The sequence below is a fragment of the Ascidiella aspersa genome, chromosome 5, assembly GCF_963924565.1.
Source record: "Ascidiella aspersa chromosome 5, kaAscAspe10.2, whole genome shotgun sequence".
Lineage (NCBI taxonomy): Eukaryota > Metazoa > Chordata > Ascidiacea > Phlebobranchia > Ascidiidae > Ascidiella > Ascidiella aspersa.
In genome coordinates, this window is record NC_139451.1 from 21,766,654 (window position 1) to 21,785,709 (window position 19,056).

The 19,056-nt window shown below is 37.5% G+C and overlaps 2 protein-coding genes across 3 annotated transcripts; one reads left to right on the forward strand and one right to left on the reverse strand.

Moving 5' to 3' along the window:
• Positions 1-5,939: 5,939 nt before the first annotated feature.
• On the forward strand, positions 5,940-11,187 carry LOC146145396 (uncharacterized). Of its 2 annotated transcripts, none has more exons than XM_083389736.1 (5): positions 5,940-6,802; positions 6,987-7,086; positions 7,279-7,358; positions 8,078-8,220; positions 8,651-11,187. In XM_083389736.1, the coding sequence occupies exons 1-5, from the start codon at positions 5,982-5,984 to the stop codon at positions 8,845-8,847; spliced, it is 1,341 nt and encodes a 446-aa protein (XP_083245862.1). In that variant the 5' UTR covers positions 5,940-5,981; the 3' UTR covers positions 8,848-11,187. The 2 variants fall into 2 exon arrangements, with proteins under 2 accessions (XP_083245862.1, XP_083245863.1); XM_083389737.1 differs by having other exon boundaries at positions 7,029-7,086.
• Positions 11,188-12,013: 826 nt separating this feature from the next.
• On the reverse strand, positions 12,014-16,598 carry LOC146145397 (heparan sulfate glucosamine 3-O-sulfotransferase 3B1-like). The gene is made up of 4 exons (XM_083390550.1): positions 16,395-16,598; positions 15,539-15,651; positions 13,613-13,779; positions 12,014-12,513 (listed from the first exon to the last, which is right to left on the reverse strand). Exons 1-4 carry the CDS (start codon positions 16,596-16,598, stop codon positions 12,014-12,016), a joined length of 984 nt encoding a protein of 327 aa, XP_083246676.1.
• Between the last annotated feature and the right edge of the window lie 2,458 nt (positions 16,599-19,056).

Below are 19,056 nucleotides of genomic sequence, written 5' to 3' on the forward strand. Positions count from 1 at the left end.
AATCGGCTTTCCTGTATTCAAAGAGTCGCCAAAATCAGAATCGAACGGCGCTTGGCGAACACGTTGACTATTATGGTTGGCAGCTTTACAATTTGTATTTTACCTTCTGTTTTGTCTCTATTCCTTTCCTACTTTTTCGACAACATCGATTTAAAAATGCCGGACAAAGTGCACCTGCCGACCGCCCTGATTTACTCGAACTGCGAGTTTATGGCCATCGTGGTCCTGACCAGCAACAGCCTTTGGAACGTTTTCATTTACAGCGTCAGAAACAAGGATTTCCGACTCGAACTTTCGAAGATTGCAAGGGCCAGTTGTGCAGCTGCCACTTTGCGTCATATGAGACGCTCGGCGCGCCGTACGAGACGTCGAATTAGCAGCAGCTTTGGCAGCGAAAACAGCTTTTCTCCTAACAGCAACGGCACGCAGCAGCAGAACAGGTTTCCTTTCAGACTTGACGCAGACCAAGTTTCACCGAACGTAATAATGACGTCGTTCGGATATCGCGTCGGCCAACCGAGTTTCCAAAGTCGACGTTACCCGACGCAAAAGCAAAGTCATGAACTGGTGTGGAAGGCCACGAAACGCGATTTTAAGTAAGAAGCAGTACAGATGGGCGTAACGTTAAAATCAAGTTTTTTTTCTTTTTAGTTGACAATTTATCCATGCATTTGTTGTTCATCCAAATTTTGCTAAACATTTTTCGAGGTGTAAGGGTTTGTATTTATTAAAGTCACTGTATATTTCACTCGCATATTTCGTCATCATGAATACCTGTTTGGTGTGACATGTTGGTTAGTCGGTAACCAAAAAACTGTTTCGATCCAGTTTTTGTGCATTCTGCACAATGTATTTGTTTTATGTATTTAACTAATAAATGGAAATTGGCTGTTATTTTGCGATACCAAAATAACCACGAAAACTCCATTACGCTACTTTGCCCATGTTTCTGTTAAAATCTGTCCACAAATGTGTGATTTCGACATAGTCTGTTAACGTTAAAAATATTCTGTCGTATACAATAGAAACCAGACCGTGTTAAACCGAGTGACTAACTGTAATCGAAAACTGCTGATTTGCCAATGCGTATAAAATCGGAAAAGATTGCGTGTTAGGAAAGTGGGCGTTTTTTCCTAAATATACTGATTCGTTTTTAATACGTCAGTCAGTCAGTATTTTCAGGTTGCCTGCTGTTGTTTCGCTTCTCTTTTTCATTGTGAGTCCCAGTTGAAAAGTAAAATGTGATAATACACCATGCGGTTCACCTGGCCATGGAAGAACTACAGTAAACTTAATTAGTGGAGAAAACAGAACCATTTAGATTTTGTTCGGGTTAGTCGTAAAAAGTCGGCTATTATCAAGTTGCAGTGTGCTTCGGAAATTTTATTAATGATACTTTTCTGGTATATTTACCTATTGGCTTGCATTGTAAAAAAGCTGTTTTTAAGTAATAACATTATTGTTTTGTCGAAAGCGTTACCCGTTTTATTAATGTTTTAGAGTGCCACAAGATTAAAAAAAATAAGGATCAATACCGTATGGTGACTTTCGAGGGAAGTACGAAACAAGACATGCAAAGCAACAATGTCTTAAGAAGAAAAAATAATCAAAAACACCATAGTATTCACACCATACAGAATAAAGCCAAATAGCCTACGCAGCAATGTCCATGACGGACATGATTTAAATTTGTCAGAATAAAACGCGCCTAAAAAGGAGGGCTTAATGCTAAAAGAGCCGTATAATTTTATGAAAAGCGGGAAAAACTGTCTCCTTGCCTTCTAAACCTTTTTTATATGACTTGTTTAAAATTTTATTAGCCTAAATCGCGTGATAATCGTATACGCCAGTGTTTCTCAAACTTTTTTATGCGATGCCCCCCCCCCAAACTAAAAAATATGTGCATTTTTTTACTAATAGGCAGCTTATTTTCGCGGTTCCCTAGGTAGTTTGGCCTATTTTCGCCAAAATAAGACATAGTTTTAAGCTTTGTAGTGGTGTTCGAGCTTATGGCGCCATATAATGAATATTTCAAAAAAATGGTAAAATTCGTTTCGCGCACTCGCGCAAAGCGGCGTTTTTCAGATTTGCAGAGACGGCCTAAGTGACCGTACGCTGACCTTGACTATTTAATAACTAACTTGTATCCAAGTACAATTAAAAGCTTTTTTGTTGTTAATGCAAATCTGTATCAGAACCAGCCTGCCAATATACTTCATCCGGCCCGCCGCCTCTTTGACAAATTAAACACGAGTCCATTTTAAATAATTTTTGACTATTTTAAGTGTGTAAATGCAAATTTTCGCGCTTCGCGCTAATGATCTTTATACATCCAGTGTGTTACATCACGTTTTGATGCTCTTTTTGAACTAGATCAGCGCTTCTTTACTGTTGCGCCGTGGAAAGCTGCCAAGTGCGTCGCGGACAAACGAAAAACGTATTCAAACATAATCGACAAATATTTTTTAACCATTTTTTTTTAAATGTAACAGAAACAAGAAAAAAAAAAGAAATACCGGTATACCAAAAAAATCGCGATCGCTTCGCTCGCCAGGTGTGCCCCAAATGGTTAACAAACACTAAAATAGATTAACTATAAAATTTATCGCGTTTTCTCAAAGTAGTTTTATTACACTTTTTAATAGTAGTAGGGGGATGGCGACGTTTGGACTCGATTTTTAAACCAAGTATACGCTTTTTTAGCGAATTTGCGCCAAGACTTTACTGCCTCCTTAAAAGTAATTATAAACACGTTTTTAAAGTGCAAAAAAATCCGAGGCCCACCTGATTCACAATTGTTATAAAGTTGTAATAACACAAAATCTGACTTAACATATGTTGTGCGGCCCGCAGAGACCTTTCTGAGTTTGGTTCTAGCCCGCGACTACTACACAAAGGTTGCCGACCCCTGTGTACGGATTTGAATAACCTATCCAATGTTAGGATTAACTCTGCATAGAGTTTTGCTCATTTCAGCAACCTTATTTGGCAAAAACCAACTACAGTAACTTAAAAGTTGAGAGAAGTGTTATGAAAGAACCACAGCTGACCACAGCAGACAACGGTATGGTTTTATTGCGACGTGGCCACGGCGCTTTTTCGAGTGCTTTCGAAAGGTCTGTTTTTCGCGTTATTTTGCAGAAGTTAGTTTATTCGGCCAGCCGATGTTATTTTTACCTGAATTATGACGTCACGCAATGGTAAACTTTTGTGACGTCATATCTGAAAAAATTGTGACGTCATGTCGAAAAAATTTCATGGCCCTCCCCAAACTGAAATCCTAGATCCGCGCCTGACCACTGGTATACGCCATTAATTGATTTGCAATTTTAAATCGATTCTTTCGTATATAGTTTTGCAAGTTACTTGGTTATATGGTGAAGGTTTTTAGGGCATACAAAAGACACTACCAAAAAAGTACTAACCAGAAACCTATTTGCCACCAACAAATAAAACACAAAAATCTTAAAACTTCGAACTCACAACCTCTTACATTTATTTCGGGTCCGTCGTTTTGATCTAGATTCTAGCCTAACAGAGTCCACGACACATGTTCAGTTAAATATAAAGCCTACCTTTGCTAAATTTCAACACACCGAACTTACAAAATTTTAGTTTTGGTGGAGTTGAACCGTTTATCTTTTACTCAGTGTAAACAGGTAAGTCGGAACGATCTAGAACGGCGTTCCGGTAAAGAATTGCTGTCGTACAGGTAATAAAATCTTCAAATGTTACTGTTTTTTTTTTGCGAGACAATCCGACCAACTTCTTAAACGTATTTTACAAAGATTTCAGTTCCATATTTGTTCACGACATTAAACCAGGGGCGTGCAACCTTTCATACTGCCGGGACAAATATGTGTATTCGGATTAGACCACGGGCCACTTGCATATCTCGTCGCCAAAATGTTAGTGCAGTAGTCGGCGAACTTTTTGTTGCGGCCTGAAATAGTCTTTTCAGAGCTACTTAAAGGCCCACTACGTAAAACCACTACGAAAACAGTGGCGGGCCGCAGCTTGCACGCCCCTGCATTAAACGATAACTTCACGTTTCCTAAGGTTGCTTGTTTTCGACGTCCGGTTATGACGTTGTGACATCATCTCTAAAAAATTTTCACGTTTCAGTATGAAAATTATTTGACTGTCACCCCTGCTTTTACCGTTCAAGGTTAGATCGGCTTAACATTTTTTTCTCAATCGTTCAAGTTCGGTTACGGTTTTGAACAATCTCTATAACCTAAACGTTCTTGTTGAGCTCCGGTGAGACCAGATATTTTAACAGTTTAAATCTCTTTGGTGAGACCAAAGATCTTTCAAAGCCGGTTCATTACGTTACGGTTCGTGCTCGTTTCGACTCCATCGTTATCTATCGTCGTTGTTGGCATTGGCCATTGGCAATGGCAAACTGCGCCTAAATGCCTCGGGATAGTCATTAAGCACGGTCTGTGACAGTTGGCACACGGCTGACTAGTCTTTGTTTAACGTGCTTTGTTTAGCGGTCATGTGCACACTTGTTGTGGTAATCGTATATTTCATATTTCGCTTTTTCAATGCGATTACAACTTAGTACTTACCCAATCTTAATCCGTAATTAATCGTTACGGTGAAGTGTGCAATTTGTAATACTGGAAAGGTTGGCAAAGTATACGTTTTGGCTAGTATTTTTTCATTGTAATTTCTAAAATTACTATAACTAACAAACTAATAGTTTGGTAAACGATAATATGGAATTTCAACATAAATTAACTGAGCATTGTTAATAATAAATGACTTATGCATATATATATATATATATATATATATATATATATATATAGTATTAGTATTTCTAGCTTTTTTCTAAAAAAAGTTAAATTAGCCTAGCTGATTTTAAATCTCTATAAGCCTACAAAGTTTAGAAAACCTTCCTGAGTCTAAAGTCGCATACTAGTGCCATCCAACCGAATACTTTAGGTGTGGAATGCTTGCCTTAAATCACGGCAGTGACATCATTTGTCATCAAATATGTCCTGGCTGGCCCAGTGAATTTACAATGAAAAATAGCCTTTTTGGCATATGAATCAGGGTAATACTAATTTACGGAATGATGAATGATCGGAATGGTCGGAACGCTCACTAATTTAAGTGTTAAACCGTTAAAACAATTATGAAACCAACGGTTAGCATTTGGGTGAAGGTGGGTCAAGTGTTACTATATTTAATAATAATACTGTGAGTGTTCCGACCATTCCGACCATTCATCATTCCGTAAATTAGTGTTACCCTATAAATCATATAATTTTGCCATAGCACTTAGCCCAAATAATATTCTTTGGCGGCCGCAAGTTAGGAATGCAGTCACACCTGTATAGGGAGGTCTGCGGAGTCCGTTTGAGATAACCCGAGTCCGACCGTCCCCGGCTAAATGTGCGATTTCGTCAAGTCCAGAGTCAGGCTCTGACACTACAGCCAGCATTTTACCCATTTACTAAACTAAAATAAGGTGGATATAAGCAATCCACTCATAGAGGTGTCATGATCCACCCACAATACACAGTTGGAAAATATTCCACCAATGCTGTTACACTTCTACAGTTGGCTGCCTTATCTGTTTCAAAATTAAGTAATGCATATGTGCACGTCAGACTCGGGCCTCTCGGTAGTTTTATGTAGTCTTCTGTCAGTCCTGAGTACTCCCACTCCACATCCCTGCCTGTAGGACCTGGGCGAACTTGGCGCGCCGGAATTGGCTTTGGGCAATATCTTCAAAGTTGTGACGATATAAAGTTTAAATTTTTACACAGTCTTTGTATTGCCCACACCTTTCCAGCAATCACACTTATGGAGATATTGCCCAAAACCAATTCCGGGTCGCCAAGTGGTTTAAACCGAGGTGCCTGTAGGCACCCACTGCACAATGTTATTTTAATAAAAAAAATGGTGTTTTTAAATGTAGATTTACAAAAAAAATACAATTGGAATATGTAAAGTTGTTTTTTGAAATGCGAACAAGAATGGTTGAAACTTACGTTGCCAAACTGCTAAGCGATGTGTTGGGTCCGCTTTACAAAAAAGATGGACACAACAACTTAAGGCATGTGCGCTTTGCTGTTGACATCGAAGAGATACATGAGATTGTAAGGCAAAGCTTTGACGATGGTGTTTGTGACAACGCAACTTTAAAGTATGTCGATACACTTGTTGATTGCATTATGTCTAACTTGGAGAGTCCAGTTGAACTGGAAAAAGTTGAAGAATTTGCCAGCGATGTTTTTACCGCAGCGTTCCAGGCATCGCAAGATGAAATTGTGGATTATCACCGTTCAATTCAAACTGCTCCTGAAGCGGTCGGTGAGGCGATTTCCAGTTCAGTTTTAAAAGAAACCTATCAAGAAATATTTTCTGTGACACCTGAACACTGTCCTGCTGTTTCAAGTTTTAGTGAAAACTTTGTAGATGCAGCTCTGTCAACACAAGTGCCGTTGATTGACAACATTTTTACCTTTGCTAAAGATTTGGCACATCAAGTAACCACGAATGCAATCAGTTGTGCATTGAGACTCGGAAAGGTTTCCTGTTTTGCTAATGATCTGAGTTGCAGTATATTACAAGGCAGTTATAACGAAATATTTCCACAAAAAAAAGACTTTGAAGAAACAGACTCTGAACACTATGTACATGTGTTTGCCGATAAATTAGTTGGTGAACTGTTTTCTTGCAATTGTTTGACTCAAACAAATCCACCTTTATCTTTGTACCAAACATACTCAGAAGGCTTGTCGTATTCAATATTAGGTTCGGTTATGGATTCTTGCTTGTTAAGGTAAGTATTGGCAACCAAAAATATATTCGCTAAACATATAAAAATAAGCACCAACAAACTATATAATGCTAAAGTTGTTTGGGGGCTCATAACGTATCCTAAAATAATTTAAAAAAAATATGTTGAAACATTGTCTAATTATTAATCCAACATTTCCTAAACCTAAGTATTGTTTTGGTGACAGGCCTCGTAGAAGGCCATCAACTTTAATGCTGAAATTTTTTAGTTCTGATGAAAGTTCCGTTTGTTCGAGCAACACTGAAAGTTTGTCAGTCGACAGCGAGGTAAAGCTATGATTTTTCTATACATACTTTTGTGTGGGGGATTTTTACAAGGGGGAATTGATTATACCCTATAATACCCTACAGTTAGCTTTTACCTAAAAACTTTTTCTTGCTCAAAACACGGGTTAGGTCGTCCATATTTTATGGTTAATTCTGTTTTATATAACTCAATTTTTTCAATGTTCTTGACAGGCAAAATCAAAAAGTCAAACCAACAGCAATTCTTCCAGTTCCTGTCTACTTACTGTTAATAGGCGCGACAGCACTTCTAGGTGAGTTAACAATACAGCATTTTATGTTTACGCAGTGTCGATTTTTTTCTTAGGTTACGCTTTATTGCAGTTTTTGACTCGGATTGTATTACTCTCTGTAGAATACAGTTAAAAAAGTCAGAAATGTTGTCAGTATGAATGATGACATGTAACCAATTTCATAGAATAAATAACAGGTCACCTTAATGTACCCTAGTCAATGTTGTTGTTTAACATTTACAATAAATCTTTGTTTGAATTGCTGGTATACAAAACTATTTATCAGGTACTCCATTATGACTTTAAAATTATTTCTGGACAGACTTTAATAGAAAGCCGCAGGAACCATTTTTTAAGTATATATTAGATCAGTGTTTCTTAGCCTTTTATGGCTAGCGGCACCCCCCAGAAATTCACTAGAATGTCTCTATAAACGGAACTAGAATAACACACATATTTACATTCTACCCAACATGAAAAACTATAATTGGATTTATTCCACTCTAATCCTACACAAAAAAGTTGTAAGAGTGCAGAAAAAATCAGATTCTTAAAGATTCTCAAATTTGTCGCCGCACCCTTGACGATTAGAAATAGCACCCAAGGGTGCCACGGCACCCTGGTTGAGAACCACTGTATTAGATATTTATGTCTTTGAACAAAATGTTAAAAATATTGCTTTGTTTTTATTTAAAAAGAAAATTCATTGTCATATTTTGTGACATTAATCTGTGTTGCAGTGAGTTACTTACACCAAAATCTGCAATTGAAGACAGTCAGTGGAAAAAGGGACTTTATCAGTTTGCTGATCAACTTCTATACTCATTATCGCACTTGGAGGAAAACCCATATATTCCAGATCTCTGCTGTCCTCCAGATATGAGTAAATTTCAAATATTTTTTCAGCGCTTCTTGTCATTGGATTTTATGTATCGGACAGACTGATAAGTTTATTATATTTATTATACGAAGTTGCACAAAGACTAAAAGTATTTAATGTAAAACAGAATGTATTGAATTAGATTGTTCACCCTACTAATGCAAACAAATTATTCCAGCCGTTTAAACCAATAGCAACAGAAAACTTATATATTTAGTTTATTTTACATTTAGTTTTTGTCAAGACTTTGGTATTTAAAAACTGTGGACCATATATATTGCACTAAATTTCCATCCAAATTGCTTAAAATATGTTAATGACAAGTGTTATTAAATCTTTGACTTGTGATGTATGGACCGCTAATACACACACGATTTTCATCAAATCGTTATTTCAGTCTTCTTTTTTTTAACGTAGTCTTTATTGCATCTAGGTATTGACGAAGCGGTCAGCAAGGTCCGCAGGTCCGGCTCTTGTCCGCACATTTTGCGCATCCCCTCTACAGTGTATGAGGTGCCTGCCGTGAGGAGACAGTCGGAGTCGATAGTTCGCTACTCTGGCAGTTCGCTAGTCAGCTACGCTGAGAACCTTGTGTCCGACATCATGCTTTCTAGCTTTTCGGAATTTTGAGATTCTTCAGAGTTGAGTATGTGGTTAGAGGCAGTGATTTTAATATTTTTGATCTTTTGCTGTATCATTTTTTTGTAATTTTTTTTTCTTGGTGAACAACTGTAACAAGTTCCTCTACCAGTATATATATTTTGTTGGTTTGTTTGCGCTTTACAATTTGCTTTTATTGATAAAACTGTTGAGCAGTGTTTTTTTTAACTATGGTGATGAACTGTAGGAAAATTCAACTAAAATTACTATAATTGTAGTAGTTGTATTTTTTTCAATATTTACCAATCACTCATCACTATATTTTTCATATATAGATACAGGAAGGTTATTATGCCAATTCAGGCCAGTTAGGCCTATCACAGTTTGCTCATTGTATCATAAAATCATATTACAAAAATCTCTGGACTCAATTATTGTCTTTGAGGGGCTTTCATTATATCCCTTGTAGTTGGTGAACAACGTTTTGCCTAACTGCACATCTAAAACCCAATATGTTCTTTTAACTAAATATTCTATTATAAATTGGCGGGATTTGGCTTATGTAGTTTAAGAACTACAGGTTTAAAACAGCCCTACATCTTCTTACTGTGATATAGGCCTATATTCTTAATTACAGTCCTACTTTAGACTTTGTTTGTTAAAGGTTAGCCTGTTTGAAAAAAACAACAGCATTATAATAACAATTCTATATGTTTAGAACAGTGATTCTCAACCTTTTTTCTTTTGTGGTCCATTTACGTTGCAAAAAAATTGTGTGGCCCAATATTTTTTTTCTGAAAGAAAAAACTGTAAAATAGGTGTAAAACAAAACACAGCAGAACATATTTCAAAACAGATTATTTATTTAACCATGCATTAGTGAGATACTTGCAGCTGAACAATAAATTTACATTCCTTTTTAGTTCCTCCCCAAGCCATTACTCCTGTAAAATTAAATAGTGACACAAATGAAACTAAATCTAGCTTTTTTAAATTGGTCTGTGGCCCACCTCAAATGTTCTCATGGCCCACTGGTTGAGAACCGCTGGTTTAGAATGTTCATCAGGTTAACCAAATGCAAAGAGTTTGGTTGACCATATTTTAAAAGTTGTTTTTAAATCTGTTTAATGTTTCTATAATAATTTTGATGATGTTTAAATGTGGAAACATTTATTTTTGAAGACAGTGAAATTGTTTTTGTTTTTAAAAAATCTTGCTTTGAGTCTTGCTTTTCCATATATTTCAACATCCATTTTTCACGATTGTGCTTTTATCGTTTTTATCAACTTACAGTAGAATGTTAAAAGTGTTGCCACTATGATTTCAATTGTGCCAACTAGTTGTTACTATGGGCAGCGCGTTTGTCGTAAGTGTTTTTTTTTCAAATAGTACTTTATGTGTATATGAGTTCACTGCTGATGTCCATTGCAGAGATTTGGATGACAACCAGTATTTATTGTACACTTTGATTGCATTTCAATTTTATCATGCAAGCAAAAGGTTAAAAACTGTTTTAGGTTGTTGGTTTGCCTACACTTAGGATTCTGACTAGCTTGTCATTTTGCGTACTGTGGTGGCTAGACACTAATACTTAATTATGCTGATGTGTATATTGGATCCTAGTGTGAAATAACCTATCATTCTAATTTGCGAAGTCGCAACCCGAAACCGTAACTAGCTGATCCACAAAAAGGTTTTTTGTATTATTTTTTCACGTTTCTTTCTAAACTACTGACTTCAGTTGTCCTTTCTATAGAGAATGTTTGTGGAGCGGATTCGTATAACCATTAAAAAAAAATCATTTCAAACTTTTAAATATTCGGTTTAATTTCGGCTAGATAAAAATAGTTCCAACTGAAAACACTGCAATTTGTTTTAGATTGTGTTTGGCTTAATTTGCCACTTTGCCATGTTTGAAATATGTGGTTGTTATTTCATATTTCATTGTATTGTTTTATAGTGTTTCCTAATGGACGCACATCATAAAAATATCGGTAATTGTAGTAGGAAAGCAAATGTTGACCACCGCCTGTCTGTTAATTCCCAATTCTTCCAACTTGAAAGTCTCTGGTCACAAAACACCTTTATGGTAAAACCCACTTGCCTTGTATGACTGTTGCCATCGCGTTTTCTCCGCCGGTTGCTTTCAGTGTCCTGACAATGTGCTGTGATTTGTTTCGCACACCGTCATTTTTTCTTGCTTTTTTCGAAATTAGCAGCGTTGAGGAACTTTTTTTTTTTTTTCCGGCTTTAGGATTTTACGACGCAAGTGCTTTGGGAGTTTTGGCACGTTTTATTCGACCTTTTCGTCACGAGAGCAAATGATAATGATCGTAATTAGCTTAAAGAGCATGTTATGAACTGTTACGTACTTGGTCGCTTTTGCGCACAATAAACTATACAGCAACTTTCTAAATTACTGTCCTTGATGTACCAACGCCCTTGCCGAGTGACTTCAGAACCGTCTTGGTGTCGCCGCGTATAAGTAAGTTTATAAATCAGCTACACTCTTTTAGTTTGCGATTTCATGACGAAGTTGATCAGCTATGGTCAAAATAATACTGGTTGTGTCAATGGAGAAAGGACATATATTCAAAAATGCTAATATGCTCATTTGTTACCTTGATATCTAAGTCCCCGTCTCAGTCATCATCTAATCCTGCTGGTTTTGCGGCCACCTCGTTTCATCCCAAACTCCTGTTTTGCGAAGAGGCCTACAGTTCACAGTGTTGTAAACAAGTAATTTTTAAATGACTTGAGTTCAAGTCCAGTCATTTGGAAACTACCTTAAGTCTAAGCAAAGTCTTTTTGAATAAATAGCATAAGTCCAGTCATAATTATAGCAAGTCAATTTCAAGTCAAGCCCGTGTCATGAAAATTAAACTTTAAAGAATTCCATTCTGCAAACTCGTTAGTCCATGGACAATAACTCCGCTAATAAAACAGCAAAACTGCGGAATATATGGTAAGCTAATATTTGTAGGTGCACAAATTTAAAAAAATAACCCAATTTTATAAAAAAGGTTAATAAAAAAAAATTATTTCAACCCAAGTCATTTGTCCAAAAGACTTAAGCCAAGCAAATAAATTTGAAAACACTCCGAGTCAAGTCATTGACTTAAGTCATTTCAACATGGATAGTTCAGCACAAACAATCAGCGTCCTTTGCAGAACAATTCGCACAGGGACTCGACAGTCACCAACCAAAATCTCGCTTTAACATTTTGTAAAGCTCTTCATTGTACGGCCTATAAAATGTTCTCATTGCCCTGGCCACCAACTCGGTGGGTTGCAAAGCCCCTGCGACCCTAGTTAAGGCATTTTGACAATACAAGTCGCCATCCGCTTTACGGCGCAAGCAATACTGCCCGGACGAGTCGTTTTTCTCCCATTCGACTTCACGAATTGCCTCGGGAATGCCCAGAAACTTAAAGAGGCTTGCGAATGTGGGACTGGGGTCCTTGGCCATTTCTTCGCCGTCCAAAATCGCGAGTTGTTTCGGATTAAAAGTGCTGGTCCAGCGCTCCACGTGGTAAACGTACAAACCGCCGGTCCAGCATTGGTCCTTTGCGTAGAACCTTTCCAGTAGGTATTTCTGCTGTTGATAGAAGTCCGTTTGCTTGTTGAGATCGTACTGGAGCTGTTCCAACCTCTTTCGAGCGTATACTTCGAATAACACTGGCCAGTTGTCCGTGGCTGCGATGCAAAAAAATTCACTATGTTTATTCACAAGCCTAATAGGTGTATCAATCTATGTTATAAACATATTATCTTGGTAGAAGATTGTATTTTTATATTAAACCTTTTAATAACGTCAAAAACGAATCGAAGGCGATACGCGATGCCGACTTGAAGTTTTTAATGATTTAGAGTAGCCTATAGTAGGCCTACAAAAAATAAAATGAACTGACAAATAAACCGGTTGGCTACTTGTCCGATACTAGGATGATATCGGTGCCGATCCGATGCCAGGTTAATTTAGGAAATTTAGCTATGTGTAGATATCCTATAGCTTGAAAGGTAAATTTATCAAATGATTCTAGGTTAACATCAGGTGGCAAAACTTTCCAGCGCTAAAGAAAATATTAGCCTAGCAAAGTTAAAAACTATGTTTTTACCTTTTAAGTTACTATTGTGCTTGCTTCATTTGGTATCGGTCCGGATCGCGACAGGCCTACTTTTTTTCCCAAAAATATCGGGAAATATCGCCAATTACAACCAATGTAAAAATTTAAATTGTGCTGTCAAAGTTCTGTTAAAACAGCTAACGACGCCATGGCGAAAATATAGTACACGGCTCCATATAAACTGACACCGACATTCAACGTTGTGTGTAGCGGTGTCCAATACTTGACATTTTATTCTGACACCCGATATTTTGGACAGCATGTATCCTGATGCGATCCGATACCATATGACGTTATTACTATAATCAAAAATGCAAAATCATTTAATTGAAACGTTTAGAAATATATTTCCCTGGTTATCAAATGGGCTTAAGCGTTAAAAACTTTATAGGTACCTCGTGTTGTAAACATACTGGTTGTTCATAAATTTACATTTCAAGTATAGGGATTTCTGCACAAGCTGAAATCCCTAAATTACATCTGCTGCGTTATATGATCGCTGCGTTGGATCGCACATTATTTATAAAATACCCATGTTAATATGGTATAGGATAGGCACCGATACCAGCGTAGTATCGATCGATTAACGATACTCCCACTTAGCATCTGTTATTGGCCCCGATACGATATTATCGGACATCCCTAGTGGTGTCTATTACGTTTTTTACTGTGGACGAAGCAGGAGTAGGCCCGTACAGCTGGATCGCAAAGCAGCAAAACCACTTTAGTGTTCGGATTCAACTCCAGTATGCGCGCCGGATTGCTGATACTTGGCGGTGCGTAGAAGTAATCGGGCCTTTGTTTCACGATTAACCTGCTTCCCCTGCCTCTGGTACTGCGAAAGTAAAATCCTATATTAGCTGCAAGCGTCATAGGAAAAGCTGTTTGTAAACCTTTTTTGACATGAACGTCTTAAGCAGACACAGTCACTCTGACTTGACTTGTCTAAATGGTTACATTTAACATTGTTTGTAAAATTCAGTTATTTTTTTTCATTTGCTCGTAACATAACAATTAATTAGCTTGCTATATGTTCGATTTTTTATAATGGATCTCAAAGCCAAAGAAAGTCGAGTAAATGAATGACACTTATTTGATGAAGATGAGACAAGAAGGTGTCGAAACGTATTTATCAAGAAGATGACGATTTATTCCAGTGGTCTGCAAACTTTTTTAGTCGCGGCCCAGTGCTCTTTTCAGTGCTATTGAAGGCCCGAGACGTATTTTTAATGCTTAAAAATTAACACTTATATATCATATCCACAGCTGAATGGCGGTACCCTTAATCACATAAAAAGTTCGCACGAAACGCAAAAATGCATACATTACATTAATCTTGTTTTAAAATTTGGAAAAATGTTACTCACGGTACAATAGCCATATTACAATGTTGAATAGAAAGTTACATTAGCTAGATATATTTTGGTAGAAATTGCATTTTGCAGCTAGTACAAGTCCACAAAGTGTTAGGCTTTGGACACCAAGAAAAGGTGAAATATTAGGCGGCGCCTTGATGACGAAAACACTACCGAGCCTTAATGTAAAACAGTGTGGTCCAACAGCAGGCCCGCGGGCCAAAGTTGGCCTGCGAGCTCCGCTTTTTTGGCCCGCGAACTGATAGTCAGCTTTGCTTCAATCTAGCAATATCACTTCAATTTTTGTTATTGTAATTCACAAAAAAACTTCGTAAATGATCCTATTGTGATTTCATGACTACCGTAGCTGAACAAAGGTGTACATTTCATAAAGTTTATATTTCATAAGTTAGTATATATGCCATAGGCCAGCGGTTCTTAAACTGGTGATCTTTTAAAACAAGTTAACGTACTGTTTAAATCAATGTGTCGAGCACGAGCAATTTGTTGTGTGGCCAATGCGAAAAGCCTCCTGAATTTACAGTTTAGCGCCAATTCAACCAATAAACTAAAAAAAATTTCGTGCTTCGCGCGACCAACAACACGCTTTACTATTTTCAAATTGTCAAAGTGATATTTAATTGAAAATTCCAAATTGCTTTTTGTAGGGGGGCGAAAGGCATTGGAAAATTACCCAAGGAGGTGCGTCTGAAAACAGGTTGAAAACCACTGCCATATGCTATGTATAAGCTGTCAGCAATAAGCCAAAGAATCGCTATTTAAAAACATTGCAAGATAAAAAAACCCCACAAGATTAAAATAAATTGTTTTTGGCCCGCGATGAAAAGAAGTTGGACCACACTGATGTAAAACATAGTATAAAAACGAAGAATATACGCGCAGACCAACTTTTAAAATGCAGTGCAATTATTGTACGGCTATCCGCGGCCCATATCTACAAGATAACACTAACTTATTCAAAAAAAGCTCGCGGCCCATTAAAAATTACTCTGCGGCCCACAGTTTGTCGACCACTGATTTATTCGATCTTTTTGACTTTGATATTCATTGTCAAGCTAAAATAAGAATACCGGTACACAAACAAACGACTTGGAAAGACCGAGTTATCGTTGAGTTTGCTGACATCGTTTAGATTTAACCCGTCCCTTACTCCTGTTTTGTAAAGAAGATAAAGTTAAACTACCAATGCGATAAACAGTATTTGCGCGTAAAACGTACTGTGCTTCGAAGTAGTTGTTTGTTTGTATGAAGCCCGTGCGATTGAGGAAGTTGACCAAGGCTTCATTGCCGCATCCCGGCACTCCTATTACTATGACGTCTGGATGAGTATTCTGCAAAGTTACGAGAACTTCGTAAGGACTCCAGCCATAAGACCGAAGTAGTAACAACATCAACGTCGGAATAAAACGCAGGTCGGAATAAGACCAAAATAGGACTAATACCTAATATTTGTTATACCGTCTAAAAAGTTCTAAACCCGTCGGTATAAGACCTAAATGGCCAGAATCTGGCCTATACAACAGTTTACCTAGTCCAAAATCCCACCCCTAAGTATATCACTAACTCCCCTAATAATTGTAAGCCTAACCAATTTTCAAACCCAAACAGGGTAAAAATCGGGTACCAAAACAGCGGCTCCCTAGCGGTGCCATTCGACACCAAAACGACCGATGCCAGATCCAAGGCCCCCGATCGCCCAATAGCCTACCCTGTAACTGCAGTTTTAATCGTTATTTTGGCCTTATCCCGGTGAATTTAGGACTGATTCCTACAGGTTTGTGTCTTATTCAGACGATTAAGTTTTTATTCTATTGTGGATATTACTGAATTTAATATGTCGTTGGTCTTAAACCTATGGTTTGATAGATTTTTTTGCTTTAGGTATTATTGCATTTTAGGTCTTAGTGTGTGTTTCCTTTCGTAACACGCTGTATGGCTGAAAGATGTCGCAGAGAGAAAAACAGGGAAAAATTAGCACATTGGCCCAAATTTTTCATTGCAAAATAAGGTAAAACCACGTTAACTAGACCAACATAAGCAGAATTACTTTACGTGTAGGCCTGTTTGCGCTTACATTCGAGTCTGCTTCGTTATTGCCTGACAAAACTCCCTTAGTTAGTTTAAAACTTTGGCGGGTTTCTTCTTCTTGTTTGCTTTCTAGCCGGGGCCTCGTTTCACTTTCGGTTCCGCTGAGCACGTAAATGCTGACCGCGGCGATTCCGAAAAGATTGAAAATAAACAAACGCCTTCCCCTTCGCAAACGAACTGTTACACTCATCTTGCTCTGTTCAGTCGATTTCGGACATTTTTCAGCGTAAGTCTGCGATTTTTATTCACTGTGGTGTATCCTTTAGAAACCAAGTCGCGGAAAGGCCTAATAAAAGCATTTCTGTCAAATGACAAGTCAATGAAAAGCAAGAATCGGTACAATCTCTATTTAGACATACGTTAAAATTTGTATTGTCTGTTTTTCCAAGGCTATAACATCACTAAATTTCTGTGCGGTAAATTAACGAGCAATTGGCAAGCAATGCTTAAACTTCGCGATTTTTCCTTTAATCCATCTAATGGCTACAAAAAAAAACAAAAAAAACAGACATACTAAAAGTAAACAATGATTATTTTTTGTTTGAAATATTACCATTCTGTTTGAAATATTACCAGAACACTCTAAAGTCCTAAAACATATTCAAACTATGAAACGTGGGTAGTTCTATGTTTTATTAGCCGTTCTTATCATGCCCACTACGAAATTCTCAACAAGGGACACATCCTTTAAGCTTTTGCGCTGCCTCAACATCTCTTACATTGTTGCCATTCCGTAAAACAATGGCCGCAGAACGTCATTCGCATCCTGTGAGCTGTACCTATTCCGCCGGGCCGCATGTGGTCGAGATTATGAGACAAGCAATCCATTAGAAACAAAAAAGGTGTTGGCAATTAAAGGTGTGAACTGTTGCACAACGAGAAGTCCTCTTATAGATGCCGGTGGATTTTGTACTATCTTATTTTGCCTTCAACCAAATAGTTTTTAATCCATGAAATTTGATGCTCCAGCCATTGGACCGAAATAAGAAAAAACATTAACCTCGGAATAAAACACAGTTCGGATTAAGACCAAAATAGGACCAATACCTATAGTCGTAAATCGGAATAAGTTCCAAATCTGTCGAATTAAAACCTAAATGACCTGAACCAGGCCTATACAACCTTTCAACTCCAAACCCAACCCCTCTCTCCAAAGAATTTACACCCTATGCCCCCCCCACTAACCCCAAACAGGGGAAGAGGCGCCCTTCCGGCACCGGTCAAGCTAGGGTGCCTATAAACGTCGACACCAAACGGCCGATGTTAGACGTAAGGCCGCTGATCGTTCCATGCCCCCTCTCTGCAGTTTTTTGGCCACTTAGGCCTTATTTCGATGAATTTTGAACGTATTCTGACAGGTTTGGTCGTATTAATAAGATTTAGATCCTATTGTGCTGTGGATATTGCTATGTATTTGGCATTATTATGTCGCTGGTCTTAATACTATGGTAATTATTAGATTATTCTGCTTTAGATGTTGTCTTATTGTGTGTTTCACCTAAAAAACATTAACATTGCACATTTCGTTCCGATGGATTTACGACTTATTCCAAACGGTGTAGGTCTTACCACGTGGTTACCATTTAAATTTTCTTTAGTTTTCAAGGTGTGGCAAAACGATCACGATTTCTTTGCTGATCTGAAGCCTATCATTTCGTGCAGCAAACGATATTAAAACTTGCCTAATTGAATTTCCTTCTTTTACAGTATTCCCTTGATATAAATACAAGTACATTTTGCATTTACCCCTTTCCGAGGTCAAATTTTTTTTATTTTTGTTAACTGTAAAATATTGGCTATTTGTGTTGGTGATGTTTCTATAAGTTTCACGTTACAATAAACAAATCCTGGTCCTATGTCTAATTCTTGTGTAAATCTGATACACAAAACGAATAAGTTAGTATTATAGCGTAAGTAACAGACAATAACCCGGTGTCTAACTGTTATTAGACCTACAGCCCAACATCTATATATATAAAAGCCGGGAAACTGAAACATTAGTGAGAAGAAACTTCTATTCAGGTCTAACACGTTATGCTTTTTACATGTTTTTAAATAGGCATGCTATTTAAATGTAGTGTTTTCCGTTGGACTATTTCCAATGACTAATTTTTGAGAAAATACTAAACGTTTTTTTTAAGATGAAATAGCACCGACAAGTAATAATTTGCTTCACATTCCAAGTACACCATGTACACTGCAGCCAGCAAAGGTGTTCGAAATGGCCAAGTGCTCAAGTTAAGTGCAGTGCCGTCAAAAAAATTGTGTTGAGTAAAATCGTTTTAACGTGGCTACTTTGTAACTACATCCCCAAACATAACTTATTAAACGTTAATGTGTTTTTTTAAACATTTGTGCGATCTGCGATAAAGTAAAGTGACGAATATGGCTTCCAAATCTATGACAAGGCTACCGCCTGCGTTTCCAATATAATAGAATGTCTAGCCAATATAATAGAATGTCTAGCCCGGTCATACGTGAAACTGAACGCTCAAATGTGCGCAAGTCTAGGAACGCTCAGGGGTATTTCCCTAAATCAAAAGTTCGTTGTTTTGCGTTGCAAAGTTATCTCAGTTTGCTTGCCACAGCACAGTATAGCCATGAGTATAAAGTTCGGACAGACTGTATTTTTGACCACTTAAGTTAGA

What these genes read in the sequence shown, in the direction of transcription:
- LOC146145396 (XM_083389736.1), top strand. Translation starts at nt 5,982, where the DNA reads ATGCGAACAAGAATGGTTGAAACTTACGTTGCCAAACTGCTAAGCGAT. An exon ending in GTTTGTCAGTCGACAGCGAG is followed by an intron (nt 7,087 to 7,278) that starts GTAAAGCTATGA and finishes TGTTCTTGACAG; the next exon opens with GCAAAATCAAAAAGTCAAAC. An exon ending in AGGCGCGACAGCACTTCTAG is followed by an intron (nt 7,359 to 8,077) that starts GTGAGTTAACAA and finishes TCTGTGTTGCAG; the next exon opens with TGAGTTACTTACACCAAAAT.
- LOC146145397 (XM_083390550.1), bottom strand. Translation starts at nt 16,598, where the DNA reads ATGAGTGTAACAGTTCGTTTGCGAAGGGGAAGGCGTTTGTTTATTTTC. An exon ending in ATAACGAAGCAGACTCGAAT is followed by an intron (nt 15,652 to 16,394) that starts GTAAGCGCAAAC and finishes GTAACTTTGCAG; the next exon opens with AATACTCATCCAGACGTCAT. An exon ending in CTACTCCTGCTTCGTCCACA is followed by an intron (nt 12,514 to 13,612) that starts GTAAAAAACGTA and finishes TTTGCATCGCAG; the next exon opens with CCACGGACAACTGGCCAGTG.